General features: G+C 41.9%; 1 protein-coding gene across 2 annotated transcripts in view; it reads left to right on the top strand.

Annotated features, from left to right (window-relative positions):
• Window positions 1-15,515, top strand: part of CNOT12 (CCR4-NOT transcription complex subunit 12) — a 113,660-nt gene that overhangs the window by 49,265 nt on the left and 48,880 nt on the right. For both annotated transcript variants that reach the window (XM_089687582.1, XM_089687581.1), the window contains one exon: window positions 1,475-2,174. In XM_089687582.1, coding sequence (XP_089543708.1) covers window positions 1,475-2,174 — 700 coding nt within the window. The remainder of the gene's footprint in view (window positions 1-1,474; window positions 2,175-15,515) is intronic.

Here is a 15,515-nt window from a genome sequence, read left to right as displayed (position 1 = left end):
GCTGCACAACCATGTCAAAACTGTTTACTGCTGCTCAAGGCAGAGCGATTCCCAATTTTCAAGCACAACTCCTCCTGCAGGTGCTAGCCCAGCTAGTAGACTGCATAGATAACCATACCAAAATTGTTCTGCGTTGCATAAGGTTGCAGGGCCGGTGTGGAGCGGCACCATTGATTTTAATGGGTCACATTTGGTAATGGGTCACATTTGGTGATGGCACTGCCCATCAGATGTGACAGGAGGTCTAGTTTTTGCTGTGGTAGATGTAGAGCTGTGATTGGCTGTATGTCTTTAGGTGGGCCATCTAGGACCCATGACCAAACCACCTGTTGTCTACTGTCCTCTGGTCGTACATTGGGACAAGCAAAGAGCAGCACTGATGTTTTTAACTAAGCACCACACTCTGCACACATGCATTGTGAATGAAGGGTGTTGTGACACCTCATGACACCCTGCAATCACAGTTCTCAATCTTCCAGGTCGAGTTTCACAAGTGTCTTTTAACTCAAAATACTGAGGACATCTTGTGGCTGAAAAGCAGTACTGTGGGGGGAAAACCTTTAGATTGAAGGTGTGTATTGCAGCCAGATTTTTTTTAACCCCCAGGGGACATTTATGACAAATATTTAGCCTGGAGTTGGGTTTAACTAAGGCAGGAATTAGAGAACACATTGGTACAGGTGTGCAACTGAGATGGCATCATCCTTTTCAGTGTATTAGGCCTAACTAGTAGAGATGTGCATGAAGGAAAAAATGTGTTTCTTTTCAGATTCGTTCATTAAGGTAATCATTTCATCCTATTCGTTATGTTAAAATGATTCGTTTTAGGAATTTGTTTCGTACATTCAGTTTCATTTCACATGTTTGGATTCGGTAGTTATTTGTTTTCAAATTGATTTGAATTTCGGGAAAACAGCTATATTCATTCTATTCTATTCCATCCTAATCTATTCTATTCTATTCTGTTCTAATGTAATATATTCTGTTTTACTCTATTCTATTTTATTCTATTCTATAGTATTCTATAGTATTCTATTCTGTTATATTCTGTTCTATTTTATTATCTTCTACTCATTAAAACGCAACAAAAAACAGCAAACATGCATATGCATTTTTGCCGTGTTTTTGCAATGGAGTAGTTTGAAGGCAGCCTAAGTAGGAATCATCATCTTATTTCAATTTTACACCTTACTCTATGTATTGCAATATATTTCCATTTCGATTCAAAATCAGATAATTAGTTATTTTGTTATGTTACTTTTCGTTTCGTTATAATTTATTTCGGATTCATTGAAATTCTTTACTATTGTGATCCGGAAATTCGGATACATCTGAATTTCTGAATAACTGTCATTTCATCCAAAGTAGCTCCATAAAAAAACTTTTTCCTAATTTTTTTGTATATTTTTATTTTTTACATTTTATATCTCTATATTTCTAATGCCTTTCTCTATTTTTTTTTTTTTTTTGCTAGTGAATCGTTTTCCCAGAAACACAGCTTTAGTTCATCCACTAAAGATGCAGATTTAAAAGAAAAGGAAACCACTCTGAAAGGGAACGTGGTCATAAACTCAGACAGCCATTCCAAATCCAAGTTTCAATTGGATCATGAGGGAGTTGATACAAATGTCCAAGACCTAAAACAAGGCTTGTCAAGGGGCTCTGGAGAGGTGGAGAAAACATCATTTGGGGTTATGTCTTCTGGGAAATTAAAAAAATTGGAGATGCCAGCTCAAGATAATGAAGTGAAAGAATCATCTTCTCAGTTATTTGGTTCTCCACAAATTGACCATTATTTTGGAACTACCAAGCAGGCTACACAGTATGAACATAATAAGCAAGACTCCAAAACAGAGGGCTTTAGCTATAAAAATGGCCAAGAGACTACAAGTTGTCCAGAGAACATTGACGAAGATTCTATACAAGTGAAAAATACTTCTTTAAGGACTAAAGATCATGGAGAGCCACAGTTGATTTCACTTGTGCCTACAATGCCAAAAACAAACATTCTTTTGACAGAGAATACAGAAACAATAGATAAGAGTCTTTTACCTGACATATCCAGCTCAACAGCCCAGCAAGTATATAGGAACCATGAAGATAGAAGCAATGATATGCCAGAATTGAAAACAGTAATGAGAGAGGAGCAGGGAGCTGACTCTGGACATCTGCAGGTAGGATTTGAAAAACAACAATAAAATTTGTCATAAAGTACAAAAATGCTAAGAAAAAAAACATCCATAAAGAGTCATTAGAATTTGCCTAGGCCATTTAGCAAGTTTTTTAAAGAGGTTATAGATATTTTTTTTATAAAATGTGAAATAGATCAGCTTAATGTACTGTAAATAATCTTTGTTTAATGAATGGCAATCAGTTTAAAACTTTATTTTTAAATATATTTTGTAATCATAAATTCGCATGGGGGCATCTATGTTTTCTCATGAAATATTTAGGGTCTGTTTCTTCCTCACTAATTCTGTCCATTGTCTTGTAGTTTCTATCATACTTCAAGATATTTTGGCATTCTTCTGGATTAACCATGGGTATAGGATTGTGTATATGGAGGTTTTCTGTCTGTTCTAACTGTAACTGTACAGGTCTACTCAGGGGTGGACTGACAACTCATGGGGCCCCTGGGCAATATGGGATCATGGGGCCCCTGTGTCCTTGCCCAAACTCAAAAAAGCCTATGAAAAAGGTACCAGGGGCATCTCATGGGGCCCCCTACTGACCCCGGGCCCTCGGGCAATGCCCGAGTTTCCAAATGGTCAGTCCGCCCCTGGGTCTACTAAATGGGGCTTATGAATCCTCTGCAGTCTTTATTGAAACCTCTTAAAGCTGGCTTTACATACAGCAATCTGATAGGGCATCCTCTGCATTGTGTAAAAAGGCTGTTTGATCCTGTCTTATCTGATCCTCCCCTTCTTCTACTGTCCCCAGTCCATATGTTGGTAGTACAGAGCCTTGGGGGCAAGCTGCACATACTGTTTGGTGTGTATTGCTATTTTATTTATTGTACTTTTCTTGAAATGGTGCATGTGATCGGCACAGGGCCAGTCAATGCTGTCCAGGCAGAGAGTCAGAGGTTATGCAGCTTCATAGGACAGTTAGAGGAGAATGAAAACTCCTCCTAAAGCTTTAACCAGCGCTCAGATGGACACTGATAGAAGTCACAAGACTGCTATACACTGCTGATGAGAAAAGGTATTTAGCAATTTATATTTACTAAAATAATTGCATTTCCATGTTCTGTGTACTCTGGAAGACCAAATATAGTGAATGTAGAGTCCTGGGTTTAGTAAAACTTTAAAGGGAGCTTCTAGATTTTGATAAACCCCCTGCTCACAGACCCCCACAACCACAGGGCAATGGTTGTTAGAATGAGGCCCTTGACCTCATCAACATGCAAACAAGTTGCTTTGCTGTGGAAGGAGGGTCCCCTCTGACAAGGCATTCCCCCCATGTTGAGGGCATGTAACCTGGTATGGTTCAGAAGGGATGGGGGGTACACACCCATCCTCCCTCTTTCCTGACCAGGATTAAGGGTCTTGTATGGATATTTAGGGGGATCTTTTTTTTGTGTTTGCATTTTTGAGTGAGGTAACCCCTGAAAGCAAAACCAGACTCAAACAGAGAGATTTTCTAAAACTGGGGCACTCCGTATCTGGTGCAGCTGTGCATGGTAGCCAATCAGTTTTACGTACCTGGTGTTGGAGGCCAATGGAAAGAGGGCTTCCCTTGCGGCTAAGTTCCAGACTCCCCTGGAGATGGGACAGAAGGAGTCAGGCCCAAAGTAGCACGGGTCGCCTGTAGGCGTGGTTTTCAGAGGTACACCCAGGAGCACAACTGATTCACTGGAATGGTGTCTGCAGACAGGTGGCACCCATGAGAGGTAAACAGGCCTTCAGAGTAGCAGAGGATCACAGAGTAGTCGGTTCAGAGCCAAGGTCAGATGCTGCATTGGGATTGGAGCAGACATAGTCAATAGGATAGTCGGGGTCATACACAGGAGAGCGGATGCGAATATCTGTTAGCCAAGCCCGGGTCAGGTCAGGAGACAGGCAGAGAAGACAGGTCCAGGAACAAGTCAAGTCGGTAACAGCAGATTGCAGTAGCAAGGGAACATGGGACAAAGGTACTGGGGAGCCAGAGATCAACCAGCAATTTGAAGAAGTGATGGGCTTCCTTATAAAGGCCGCCTGGCACCAATCTGAGCTAATGCATGCTTAACTGTGTGCCAGTGCTCATGCATATTCCGGTCCTCATCCGTGTGCCAATGCGCATAGATTTTCACCAGTGTGCATTTCTGCTGCCATGCAAGATACTGGCAGGAATGCCAGGTCTCCGAGTACCTCTGCTGTGGACAGAGCCCTGACAAATTAGCTTCTAATTTCAGCTTGTTCAATTAAGCTTTGGAAATAAAACCTGGAAGCTGATTGGTTTCTATGCAGAGCTGCACCAGATTTCTCCAGCTTTAGTAAATAACCCTCCAAGGATCTGGTATGCATTTTGAGAACTGCATTTTTTTTTCTTGCAATCTTGCTGTAGAATGTGCTACAGTAAAAATTTATTTTACAAAGAAAAAAAATTACAGTTTAAATTGCCAGCAAAGAAAGAAAACTTCATTGCTGGTTTCTTAAAACTAAGCCCCCCAGGGTCTGCTATGTATTTTGGCGACCTTTGGAGTCTGTGTGTGTTATTTTCTTTAAAAAAAAGAAGCAGGAGGGAGATTTCATTTGCTGGCAACATAAAACTATTTTCCTTATGTCAGTGCTAAAAATCACTGCTCCTGGCCGCAGGGAATCAAAAATAATTATTTGCATTGATACATGTTCCACAGGGCAGTGCTCAACCCTCATGCTATTTTTTTTACAACCCCTTGCCTATTAGTCCAGAAAATTGGCATTTTTTATTTGACAGATTCAGCTCCAATTGATTTCATTTGGGTTTGTCATTCAATCGTCTTTGAAGTTTAGCGAATCCCTGCCGAACCAAACCCAGGGCAGTTCCGCTCATCACTCCTGTCAATATCTTTTTATATGCATACAATTTAGTAACTTGTTTTGTAGGACCTGTTATGTTTCACTCTGCCACTGTTTTATTCAGCTTCCAGAAGTGAGGAATGAAGCTTTATGTAAGCTTTAGTCACAGCTTTTACAAGACTGAGGACTCTCTCCCCATCCCTATGTCAAAGCCTATCTCCAAACAATGACAAATGAGGAAGGGAATGAGTCAGATATGCAGCGATTGAAAGAACAAGTCTGATATTTCAAGTGACAGAAATTTATTTCAGGTACTTATGTAGCGCTCTCAATTTACGCAGCGCTTTACACATATATACTGAACATTCACATCAGTCCCTAACCCTCAAGGGGTGTATAATCTAAGGTCCCTAACTTACATTCATACATACACATACTAGGGCCAATTTAGACAGGATCCAATTAACCTACCAGCATATCTTTGGAGGGTGGGAGGAAACCGGAGCACCCGGAGAAATGAAAGTATATGTAAACCTTCTCCTTGGAGAACAACCCATTCAGTTTAAAAGAGAAAATAAAGGCAACACATTTGTGTATACATATACAAACCATTATAAATATCTTCTTTTTTTTTTATAAGTGATCACATGCCCTCTGTTCTCAGCTGCATAAGGATCTTAGAGAGCTAAGAGAGGAGAAGCAACAGTACACTGATCTTCTGAGTGAATGGCTGTGCAGGGGGGGGGGGGGGTCAGGACAAGTCTGATCATTGGAGGAGAGCACATTGAGTTCCCAGCACAGCTAGAATACTGACCATGCTGCATTCTCATGCCTAGTGTGGTCAATTTTTAATAGAAAAAGCAGAAGGACTGGCAGGAACGCCAGGGATTTCACACAAAGGAAGCAATACAAAGAGAACAGGGTGCTTTTTCGTACAAGTACATGGTAAGCAGGCAGATATCTGGAATATGAAATTTTGGATTCACCTATTCTTTACAATTCTCCAAAGAGTGCTTCATAATGTTTCACCTTGGCAGAAATGTAAAGCTGAAGTTAAACCGCTAAACAAAAATGTTCTAATGACAATAATTCGAAGTGATGAAGTATGTGCCATGTCATGCAGGCCGTTGCATCCTGTAGAAATCTTTGTGCAGGGATGCCAGTCCTCTTCAGGCAGCTATTTATAAGGGGTTGAAAAGTGTACACGTCAAGATGCTCGGAGTTGGGCTTTAATGTCCAGCGGCTGCCTTCTTCCTGTAACATTACATGATTGCAATGCGGATTAGGTATAATTTATGATGATTATGCAGGCACTGAAGATACTGAATGCAACAGGTGTTTACAGAAAATATCTCATGTTCTCAGTCCTAGTTTGCAGTCTATATAGTGCAAACTGCAGACAGGTTGAATGATGAAAGATTACAGGGATAAGAAAGAAAGTTCAGAGAAATTACATTGCAAAGATGCTTGTTATCCTTGTTTAATGTAAAAGCACCTATGTTATTTGAATGTACAGTTGTCAAAAGTTTCACTTTTTTGAGTTGTGAATGTTATTGATATGTGTTTTAAATTATTAGTATTATAATTTATTATTACTACATGACATCAGCTCTCTACTTTGGCTCAGTTGTGACTGCCCCATTTGAGAGTCTGGTCTCCAAATCACCCAAACCGTCCTCTCCGCTCCTCCAAAAAAACCTCCTGCTCTCTACCTCCCATGCTGATCTCCAGAACATCTCCAGAGCCTCCCCATCCTCTGGAACTCTCTACCCCAATCTATCAGACTATTACCTACTCTGCCCACTTTTAGGTGATCTCTGAAAACCTATCTCTTCAGGGAAGCCTATCACGCCTTCAGCTAATAACGGAATCTTCTATTCCTCCTACCAGTCCACCCCCCAACTTTTGTATCACTAGCCCCTTCCTCTTAGTTTGTAAGCTCCCAGGATCAGGCCCTCCTAACCCTCTTCTATTGAACTGTATTGTTTCTGTATTGTCTCCCCTTATATTGTAAAGTGCTGTATAATAATAATAATTTGAGAGTAAAATGGGGAAAACACAATACTCTTTACAACCAACCATCCTCTGGAAGTTGAACACTGCAAAGCCTCAAGAACCTTTACTATTGGGAAGACATTTTCCACCCTTCCTGTCAGCTAAGAAATAACCATAGCTAGAAAATTTTATAGTAAACCAGTAACTTTCAGCAGCTGATTTAATTACTTACTGATGTATCTTTGCTTCTAAGTGATATTAAAGGCTTACATTTAAAAAAAAAATAACAAACATGTTATACTTACCTGCTTTGTGCAAGGGTTTTGCACAGAGCAGCCTCGATCCTCCTCTACTCAGATCCCCCTGCCAGTGCTCTGGGCTACTCCCCCCCCCCCCCTGATAAGTGTCCCCAGAACAAGCCACTTGCTTGTGGATACACAGAGCCCTGCTCTGTGTATCCATAACTCACATATATATGTGTATCCATCTTCACGGAACGGGTCTCAGCCCTGCCCCTGGCCTCTGCCCCCACTCCCTCCTCACCCACTGTGCCTGACAGCAGCAGGAGCCAATGGCACCCACTGCTGTCTCTGAGCCCATAAGGAGGTAGAGAGCCGGGACAGCAGCCGCTCTCATTCACAACGCTGGACTAGGTTTGGGCTTGGGTAAGTACAGGTATTGGGGGGATTCAAGGGTAAATGCATACTGAAGGTGTTTTACCTTCATGAATAGAATGCTTGAAGGTAAAAATCCTTCAGACTTTACAACCACTTTAATCTTTGCCTATGTTCCAGTGTAAGTTGGTGCAATGAACACTGCCCCATGTTTTCTATTTCAGGGTGGCTCCTGTCACTTGCATTGTCCTATGGAGCCACATGCAGGTACTACAGTTGTCTCTCTGTTTCTCTGGGTTTCTGTTGATGCTCTTATAGGGATAAGAGCATCAACAGAAACCCACAGCACTACAGCCTAGGATTCCATGGCACTCCCCTGCTCCTCCTTCCTCCTCCTGTCCACTGCTTACACTTTCCAGTATAGACCTGGAAGTTCAGGGAAGCACTGAGAGAGCAGAGGCCAGCAGCATTTAAAGCTGAATTCCAGGTTGCAAAAAGTGAAGGCACACAATGATTTATGTCCAATTAGGGGCATGTCCCCTCTGGGACTTATCTCTATTACTTACAGTATATGTGACACGTTGATTGCACTCCTGGAGGATACACTGCGGCTGTGAGAGGAGAAAAAGCACACTGAGCAGCTATGCCCTCCCCTCCCATCTGCCTCCCTTTTACAGAAGCCTTTGTTTACTGTAAATAAGTTCACATAATACAAAGGCTTCTATGAATGGACAGAAGGAAGGGATTGGGGAACTAAGACCGCAGTGAGCAGCATTGGAGATCCCAAAGTTATCTTCATGGAGCATAATAAACCTGTCAGATGTGATTAAAAGAGATAAGTCCTCAGGCAGTAGGCAGCTTGTTAGAATTAACTCAGGGCAACTCAGGCATGTTGATGATGTGATGCTCTCCACCTGCGTAGTAACATTTGTCCAAGCCCATGCTGAGCAGCCAACCTCCTGTGTTCAGAATTCAGCAGGGCAGCCATTCGGTGTGGGACCCAGAAGCAAGTGGAGATCACTGTAGTAGCTGTGTCTACGTCAGTAATTTCCAGCTTTCAGGGGCATCGGCCAGGTAGGGTATTTGCTTAATTACATTGATCCAAGTTGGACCAATATAACTGTGTATAAAATTTCTATGCCTGGAATTTCTCTTTAACACCAGTCTAAGGCACTTTAGTTTTAGCCGTGTGATTGCAATGTTCACATTCCTTTGGACTCATCTGAAAAAAACTGACCATTTTTTTTTCTTAAATAATGATACTCATCCTGAATTGGGCTTATATTATGAAACTGTCCCATTTTCTTTTAAAATAATGGATACATTTTTTTTTCAGATTATGTTCTTTGCAGCAAATCCTCAAGCCATGATCACATACTGAAAAGATCAGAGAACCAAGCCATACTTTCTAGGGTGTGTCATTATTATACTCCATGTAGAAAGCTTGGCCTATAACAAAGTCTGTTTATTCTTGTTCGCCCATGCACCCTCTTGTGGTTGATAGGGAATATGAACCAATTATTATTAGTATAAAATTAGCTTCTGCCTGCAAACTTCATTGTAATGTTACCTTGGTAATTCATGAGTAAGGCACAACTACTATTTTGCAAATCAGAAATGTCAAAATATTTTAAAGGATTTCTTGCCTACGACCATTCTCCCAGTTACCCAGGTATTGTCTCCCTGGCAATATAAGATCATATTTTTTTCTGTATATTTATTTCTTTTTACTGTTTCAGCTCACACAGCAGAAATATAGATGTTAGCTCATTCTCTGCAGAGTTGTGTATGAAATATACTTTATAAACCCTAATGACTTCTTTTACCAATAAAGGTATTTGCACAAAAATACAAATGTGGCCCTGCAACCTTTTTAGTGTAAAATAAGCAAAGAAGAAACTGCACTGGAGCAAAATAAAGTAAGTATAATACATTTAGTCCCTCTAGATTGCTAGGAGGGTCTAGACAGGTTTTCAGTCAGACGCTGAGTAGCAGCCTGGTATGAGTCAGCCTGGGATGAGTAAACCAGGTTATTTTCAGGTCAGGGCTGAGGGCTTTGCAGATCAGTTCCCGGATACTTCCCCCTGCTCTAGAGACTTGGGAAGTTCCTAGAAGGCAGTGGGTGAGAATGAGGAGGGGCTAATCTGCATACTCAGGGGACTCTGGCTAATCCCCAAGCAGGAGGCTTGGCATGGGGCCAGGGAAGCCTTTACTTATGACTGAGCCTTCTCAGCAGGGAGAGTAGTGTTGGGTGGAAGATAGAGTGAAGGCTGGAGTGTGGAGCCTGGGAGGGGGTCGAGGAGAGGGGCCTACCTGTAGGATCTCTCAGCCTCAACGGCCCCTGAGAGAGGTCAGCCTGGGAAGCAGAGAAGGAGCCAGCCCAGCGTAAGGCCTAAAGGCAGCCACCAACCCACAAGCTTGCAGGAAAGGACTGAGTGAGTAACCATACACCACCTGAGTCAGATAAGGGGAGAGGGCATTCTGGTGGGAAACCTGACTCGTTCCTCACCTGGGACTGTTAATTTTAAATTTGCAGTTTCTAGATCCCTTTTCTCAGGGATTCCCTCAGGCAGCTGGGTGAAAAGAAAATTTGATCTGGGGTCTGCGGTGGGACACCAGGAGGGCTGGAGGGCTCTCCAAAAAGAAATTTTTTTGTCTGTGGACTTGTACATAGTTGCTAAGGAGTTGTCCTCAAGTTGCAGTTTCCTTGGGCATCCCATACATCCCTCAACCCCATCCAAGTTGAATGCCCCTTAATAAAACTAAAAAAGAAACAAGCTCAAGGACTGCCTACTGACTCCAGTGTGCAAATGCGCGATGCCTGGCTGTGCAGGATTATTATTATACAGTATTTATAAAGCGCCAATAGTTCGCTCAGCGCTGTACATTACAAAGGGGGACAGAACATGTGACAGAACAATACCAATACAATGCAAAACATGAGGGGATTGAGGGCCCTGCTCTTTCGAGCTTACAATCTAGGAGGGAGGGGATGGTGGCACAGGAGATAGCTGTGGGGAATGGAGTGGTAGGAAGAGTGGAGGAGGTCGGCAAGTTAGCAGGGGGTGGGGTAGGCTTCCCTGAAGAGATGGGTTTTCAGGGTGCACCTAAAGGAGAGGAGAGGAGAGTAGGTGATAATCTGATGGGTTGGGGCAGGGAACAGAAGGGAAAAAAAACTTCAGTGCATTTCATTTACTTGCTGAGTTGCATAGTTTACTGCTCTAACAATAGGAAAATTATTGTTGCACAAGAGTTGACCTTTGGCAACATTGCTGGACATTATAGTTTACCACTGAGTCACCAGGAGCATTTCTGGACAATAAATATGTGGGGGCCTGTTTGGAGTGGGCAACAGCAAAGCAACTACCGAATGAGGTGGCTTGCAACTTAAATTGTGATTTATTGAAGAACTTACTCTCGTTTTTGTACAATTCCTGGTCAAAAAGTTCCCTAGTTTGATGGGACTTATGTTGTGGGGCTCACTAGGCTTGTGGTGGGTTCCAGCTGTGGATAGGGGTGACGTAAGCACTTTCACAACTTAAAAGTGAAAAGAAAAACTCCAATTAAAACTGATCTAAGCCACTATTATAAGGTGTAAGGTTGAAGGAAAGGAAGAGATTTGAGGCCTGAGATTTGGAAGAAGATTGAAAAGCTTGTAGGAAAATGGATATGAAGTGACAGTGAAGGTTTTCATTTATCCAATTCATGATATAGCAGTAGTAGTTGGCCACATTCATCTGGACTTGTTCTGTAATATTGAAGATATTTCACAACACATTCAAGTAGATTCATCAATTCCAGTGACTGTCAGGAACATTTATAGCCAAGCACATAACTCAAGTCACCTTAGTCCACATGGAATGTGTCAAGGCAGACCTTGACTGGCCAAGAATGGGATAGGAGGTGTGAAAGTTAGTAAAACTACTAATTACATTAATTCTGTTATCATGGTGCCTTGAAGTTTGGGACATGTGTTATTTGTTGTAATTACATGGCTGAAGGTGTGAAATTTTGTCAAAATGCCAGGGAAGAGATGGTAAAACCATCCACATATAAAGTCAACATAACTTCTGTTCTTCCTGGCGATTTGACAACAATCCCCCAATGATATGACAACACCTGTCTTAGACCTCATGGCACCATGTGGCTGAATTATGTTGAATGTAACTAACTACTATTACCCATATATGAATTGACTTGTGAACTCTTAATCTGTATTACATCAGCATTTTTGAACATGTTCTTTGATTTATGATGGATACCATTGTTTATTTGACTTGGGATGTGAAATCACCTTTATCTCTGGGAAGAAAACTCCTCTTCATATGTACTGTGCCACTATACTTACCTAATGCCCATTCTTGACTTGCAGGTCCAGGCTGTTGGGGGGGTCACATGAAGCTCAAGTAGGGGAAGAATCTTCAGGCAAAACCAGCAATTGCCTGGCTCGGTCTGGTGATGTCATGTAGAATAGGGAGCACTTATGACTTCTGTCATTTTATCCCATCAGCAACTCTACTGTGCCTGAAGTGGTTATTAGGATTAGGGTTATTTTAAAACGCTAAGCCTGCTGAGGGTTAAAGTAGAATCAAACTCTCTCAATCAACATTAACCATGTTATTCCTTTGTAAATATATATGAAGGTATGCCAACTATAAAAAAATGGAGGGAACACAATGAACAGGATAAGGTCAGGACAGTGACAGGAGACAAGGGAACGGGGATCCAAGTACTGGGAGCAGGGAACAGGAGCAGGTCTCAGTGCCCAGTCATACAGGTGCGATTTAGGATTTGAAATTGCACTTGAAATTGCCTCTAGTGCAGGTCAGTGACTTAACATTTTCAATTTGCTGCAGCATGATTTCTAAAGTAGCTCTTGCATTACTCTTTCTGCCGTTTTTTTTTTTTGCAATTACACATACATTTTTAATATTATTATACAGGATTTATATAACGCCAACAGTTTGCGCAGCGCTTTACAAAAATAAGGTAGACATTGCAGTTACAATACAATTTGGTACAAGAGGAAACAGAGGGCCTTGCTCGTTAGAACTTACAATCTAGGAGGATGGGTTTTAAAGAGAAAGTCTTTCAGGGATCGTCTAAGGGTGGATAGATTAGGAGATAACCAGACATATTGGGATAGGGAGTTCCATACGATGGGAGAAGCTTGGGAGAAGTCCTGGATGCGGGCATGGGAGGAGGTGACATGGGAACTAGAGAGCAGAAGCTCTTGGGATGATCAAAGAGAGTTGTTTGGTTGATATTTTGAGACCAGGTTGGTGATGTAGCTGGGGGCAGAGTTGTGGATGGCTTTGTAAGTTGTTAATATTTTGAAATTTATTCATTGGGTGAGTGGAAGCCAGTGGAGGGATTGGCAGAGAGGAGTAGCAAACACTGAACGGTTGGTAAGGTGGATGAGCCTGGCAGCAGTATTCATGATGGACTGGAGGGGGGGATAGCCTATGTAAAGATAAACCAATGAGGAGGGAGTTGCAGTAGTCAAGGCGAGATAACCAGGGAGTGAACTAGAAGCTTTGTGGCATCATTGGTTAAAAAGGGGCATATTCTGGAGATGTTGCGGAGGTTGAGGCAGCATGATTTGGACAGGGATTGGATGTGGGCCTGAAAGGATAGTTCAGAATCCAGGGTTACCCTTAGCACCCTGGCATGCGGGGAGGGTTGATAGCTGTGCTATTGATCTTGACTGAGAAATCAGGGGAAGAGGCATGGGGGGGGGGGGGAGAAATATTGCTTGCTGTGGGGGCACCCGACAGGAGAGTGAGGCCAGGAGCCCTGGCGGGTGACCCAAGAAGAGGAGGATCTGGGCTGCTCTGTGCAAAACCACTGTACAGAGCAGGTAAGTATAACAGATTTGTTTTTTGTTTTTTAAACTAGACTTTAGTATCACTCTAAAAGTGAAAAATGAAAGCACTTTGGTTCAATACAGAGTTTGGCTCACTTGCAGAGTAAGTCACATCTGATTTGGCAGAGTCACTGGCCCTCATTAGAAAGACTCTTAGCATTCTTTCATAGTTCAATGATAAAACAGGAGCTAGAGCTGCTGGATAGCAGTTTTTTCTTGTCCCCTGGATGGGTGTTGCAGAACGGGCCACTTTCGATCAACAGATGTATGAGGTAAGTGTGCTGGAGTGGTTTATTATTCTTCAGCAGACACACTGCTAATGCCAACTATTATAAATACATCTATATTTCTCTGTGACAATGTTTCACAATCCGACAACCAGCATAATATTTAGCAGAATGAAATAATACTTATTAGATACCAAACATGATATAGATTGGATGCGTCTTTCTCCTAGGAAGTCTAATGTGTCTTAGCCTTCTTGAATACTTTTTATGAAAGTAACTCCATCACAGAAGGAATTGAGGACTGTATAAATTTTGGCTCTAGAAGTTCAGTTTACGTAACACAAAAAACAGGTGTTTATCTCTAAACTGTAGACTGTTTATGATAGGGCCGTTATATCAGCCTTCATTAGGACTCTTTTACAGACCCTGTTAGTGGAGGTTTATGACATTTCCACATTTCATTTTACCTCTTTTCTTTGTGTCAAATGTGTCTTAAGATGTACTGTTATCTTTTTTGTTAAATATGTTACCTTAAATTAATGGCTAGAACAGACAAGAGATATAAATCTGACCCTTTTTGTTACCGTCTTGAGAATTTGGGGAAAATGTGGGTGGCACAACGTTCAGTATGACTCCCCTACACTCTTTACGCAGTATAAGGGTTCATTAGATCTTGCTATCATCACATGGGCTGTCAGCAGAACAAGAAAACACACAGCAATATAAGGCTGCAGGAACATGACCATAAAAAGTTTACTGATCATATAGGTAAGGTTTTACACTACAGCAAAGGTTCCCCTGTAAATGATCAGTATAATGCTTGCCTTTAGATATGTTCTTTAAATGTGTAAAACTGTAGATCTACTGTATATCCCCCTGCTTTTTTCAATACCAGAATGCACTTTTTGAATCTGGTGCATGTGTATACATGCATTTACACTCCTAATCGCATACAACTATGTCCTTATTAACACCAATACACCTGCATTCAAATCTGTAAGCAAAAAAAAGCTTTGAAATGAGTTTTTTATTTTTTTTTTTACTCTGTGTGCATGAGGCCCTAACATTATCAGATTTAAAACTCGGCTAAAGCCAGCTGTTGTGTTGTTTTTAGTCCATGATCTGTGAGATTTCATCTCACTTCCAATCCATGTGATCCAGCAGGGCACGAAGTGAGAGGAAAAGTTGTCACCGAGCCAGGAGGACTTAGACAGTAATAATCACTCTTCCCCATTTTACAGAAAAACTTTTTTTTAATGCAGTTGTGTTCTTACTCAGGAGAAATACCATTACTTTCTGTCCCAGGGAGTGAGAGAAGATCTTTCTAATAGGGTCATAAACTACATTAAAACCTTTACACAGCTTTATTCCCTTCCAGGGGCGGACTGGCCATTTGTGCTCTCAGGCACTGCCCGAGGGCCCAGGTCAGTAGGGGGCCCCATGAGATGCCCCTGGTACCTTTCATAGGCTTTTTTGTGTGTGGTTTGAGTGTGGGCAAGGCACAGGGGCCCCATGATCCCCTATTGCCCGGGGGCCCCATGAGTTGTCAGTCCACCCCTGTTCCCTTCCCCATTTTGTCCAAAGCTGAAAACATTTTGATGCAAGTTGGGCTTTCACTCATCCTCACAGTGGTGACTTTATTTTTTGTATCAGCAAACACAAATGCTCCTGCGCTTGGGGATGGACTCGATGCTACAACCACATTAAGAATGTCCTGGAACATGCACACCTTGCTGCCCTCAAATGGACCGGGGGAATCCAAATATACTGAATGGGGAAAGAACAAAAAGAGGGCGCACAGGCCTAGTGCATTACCATAAAAAATGTTTAA

This window comes from Staurois parvus, unplaced genomic scaffold (assembly GCF_062004578.1).
Source record: "Staurois parvus isolate SC_StPar_1 unplaced genomic scaffold, SC_StPar_1.0 ptg000430l, whole genome shotgun sequence".
Lineage (NCBI taxonomy): Eukaryota > Metazoa > Chordata > Amphibia > Anura > Ranidae > Staurois > Staurois parvus.
Note: the sequence above shows the minus strand (reverse complement) of the source record. Positions and strands in the feature narration are given on the sequence as shown.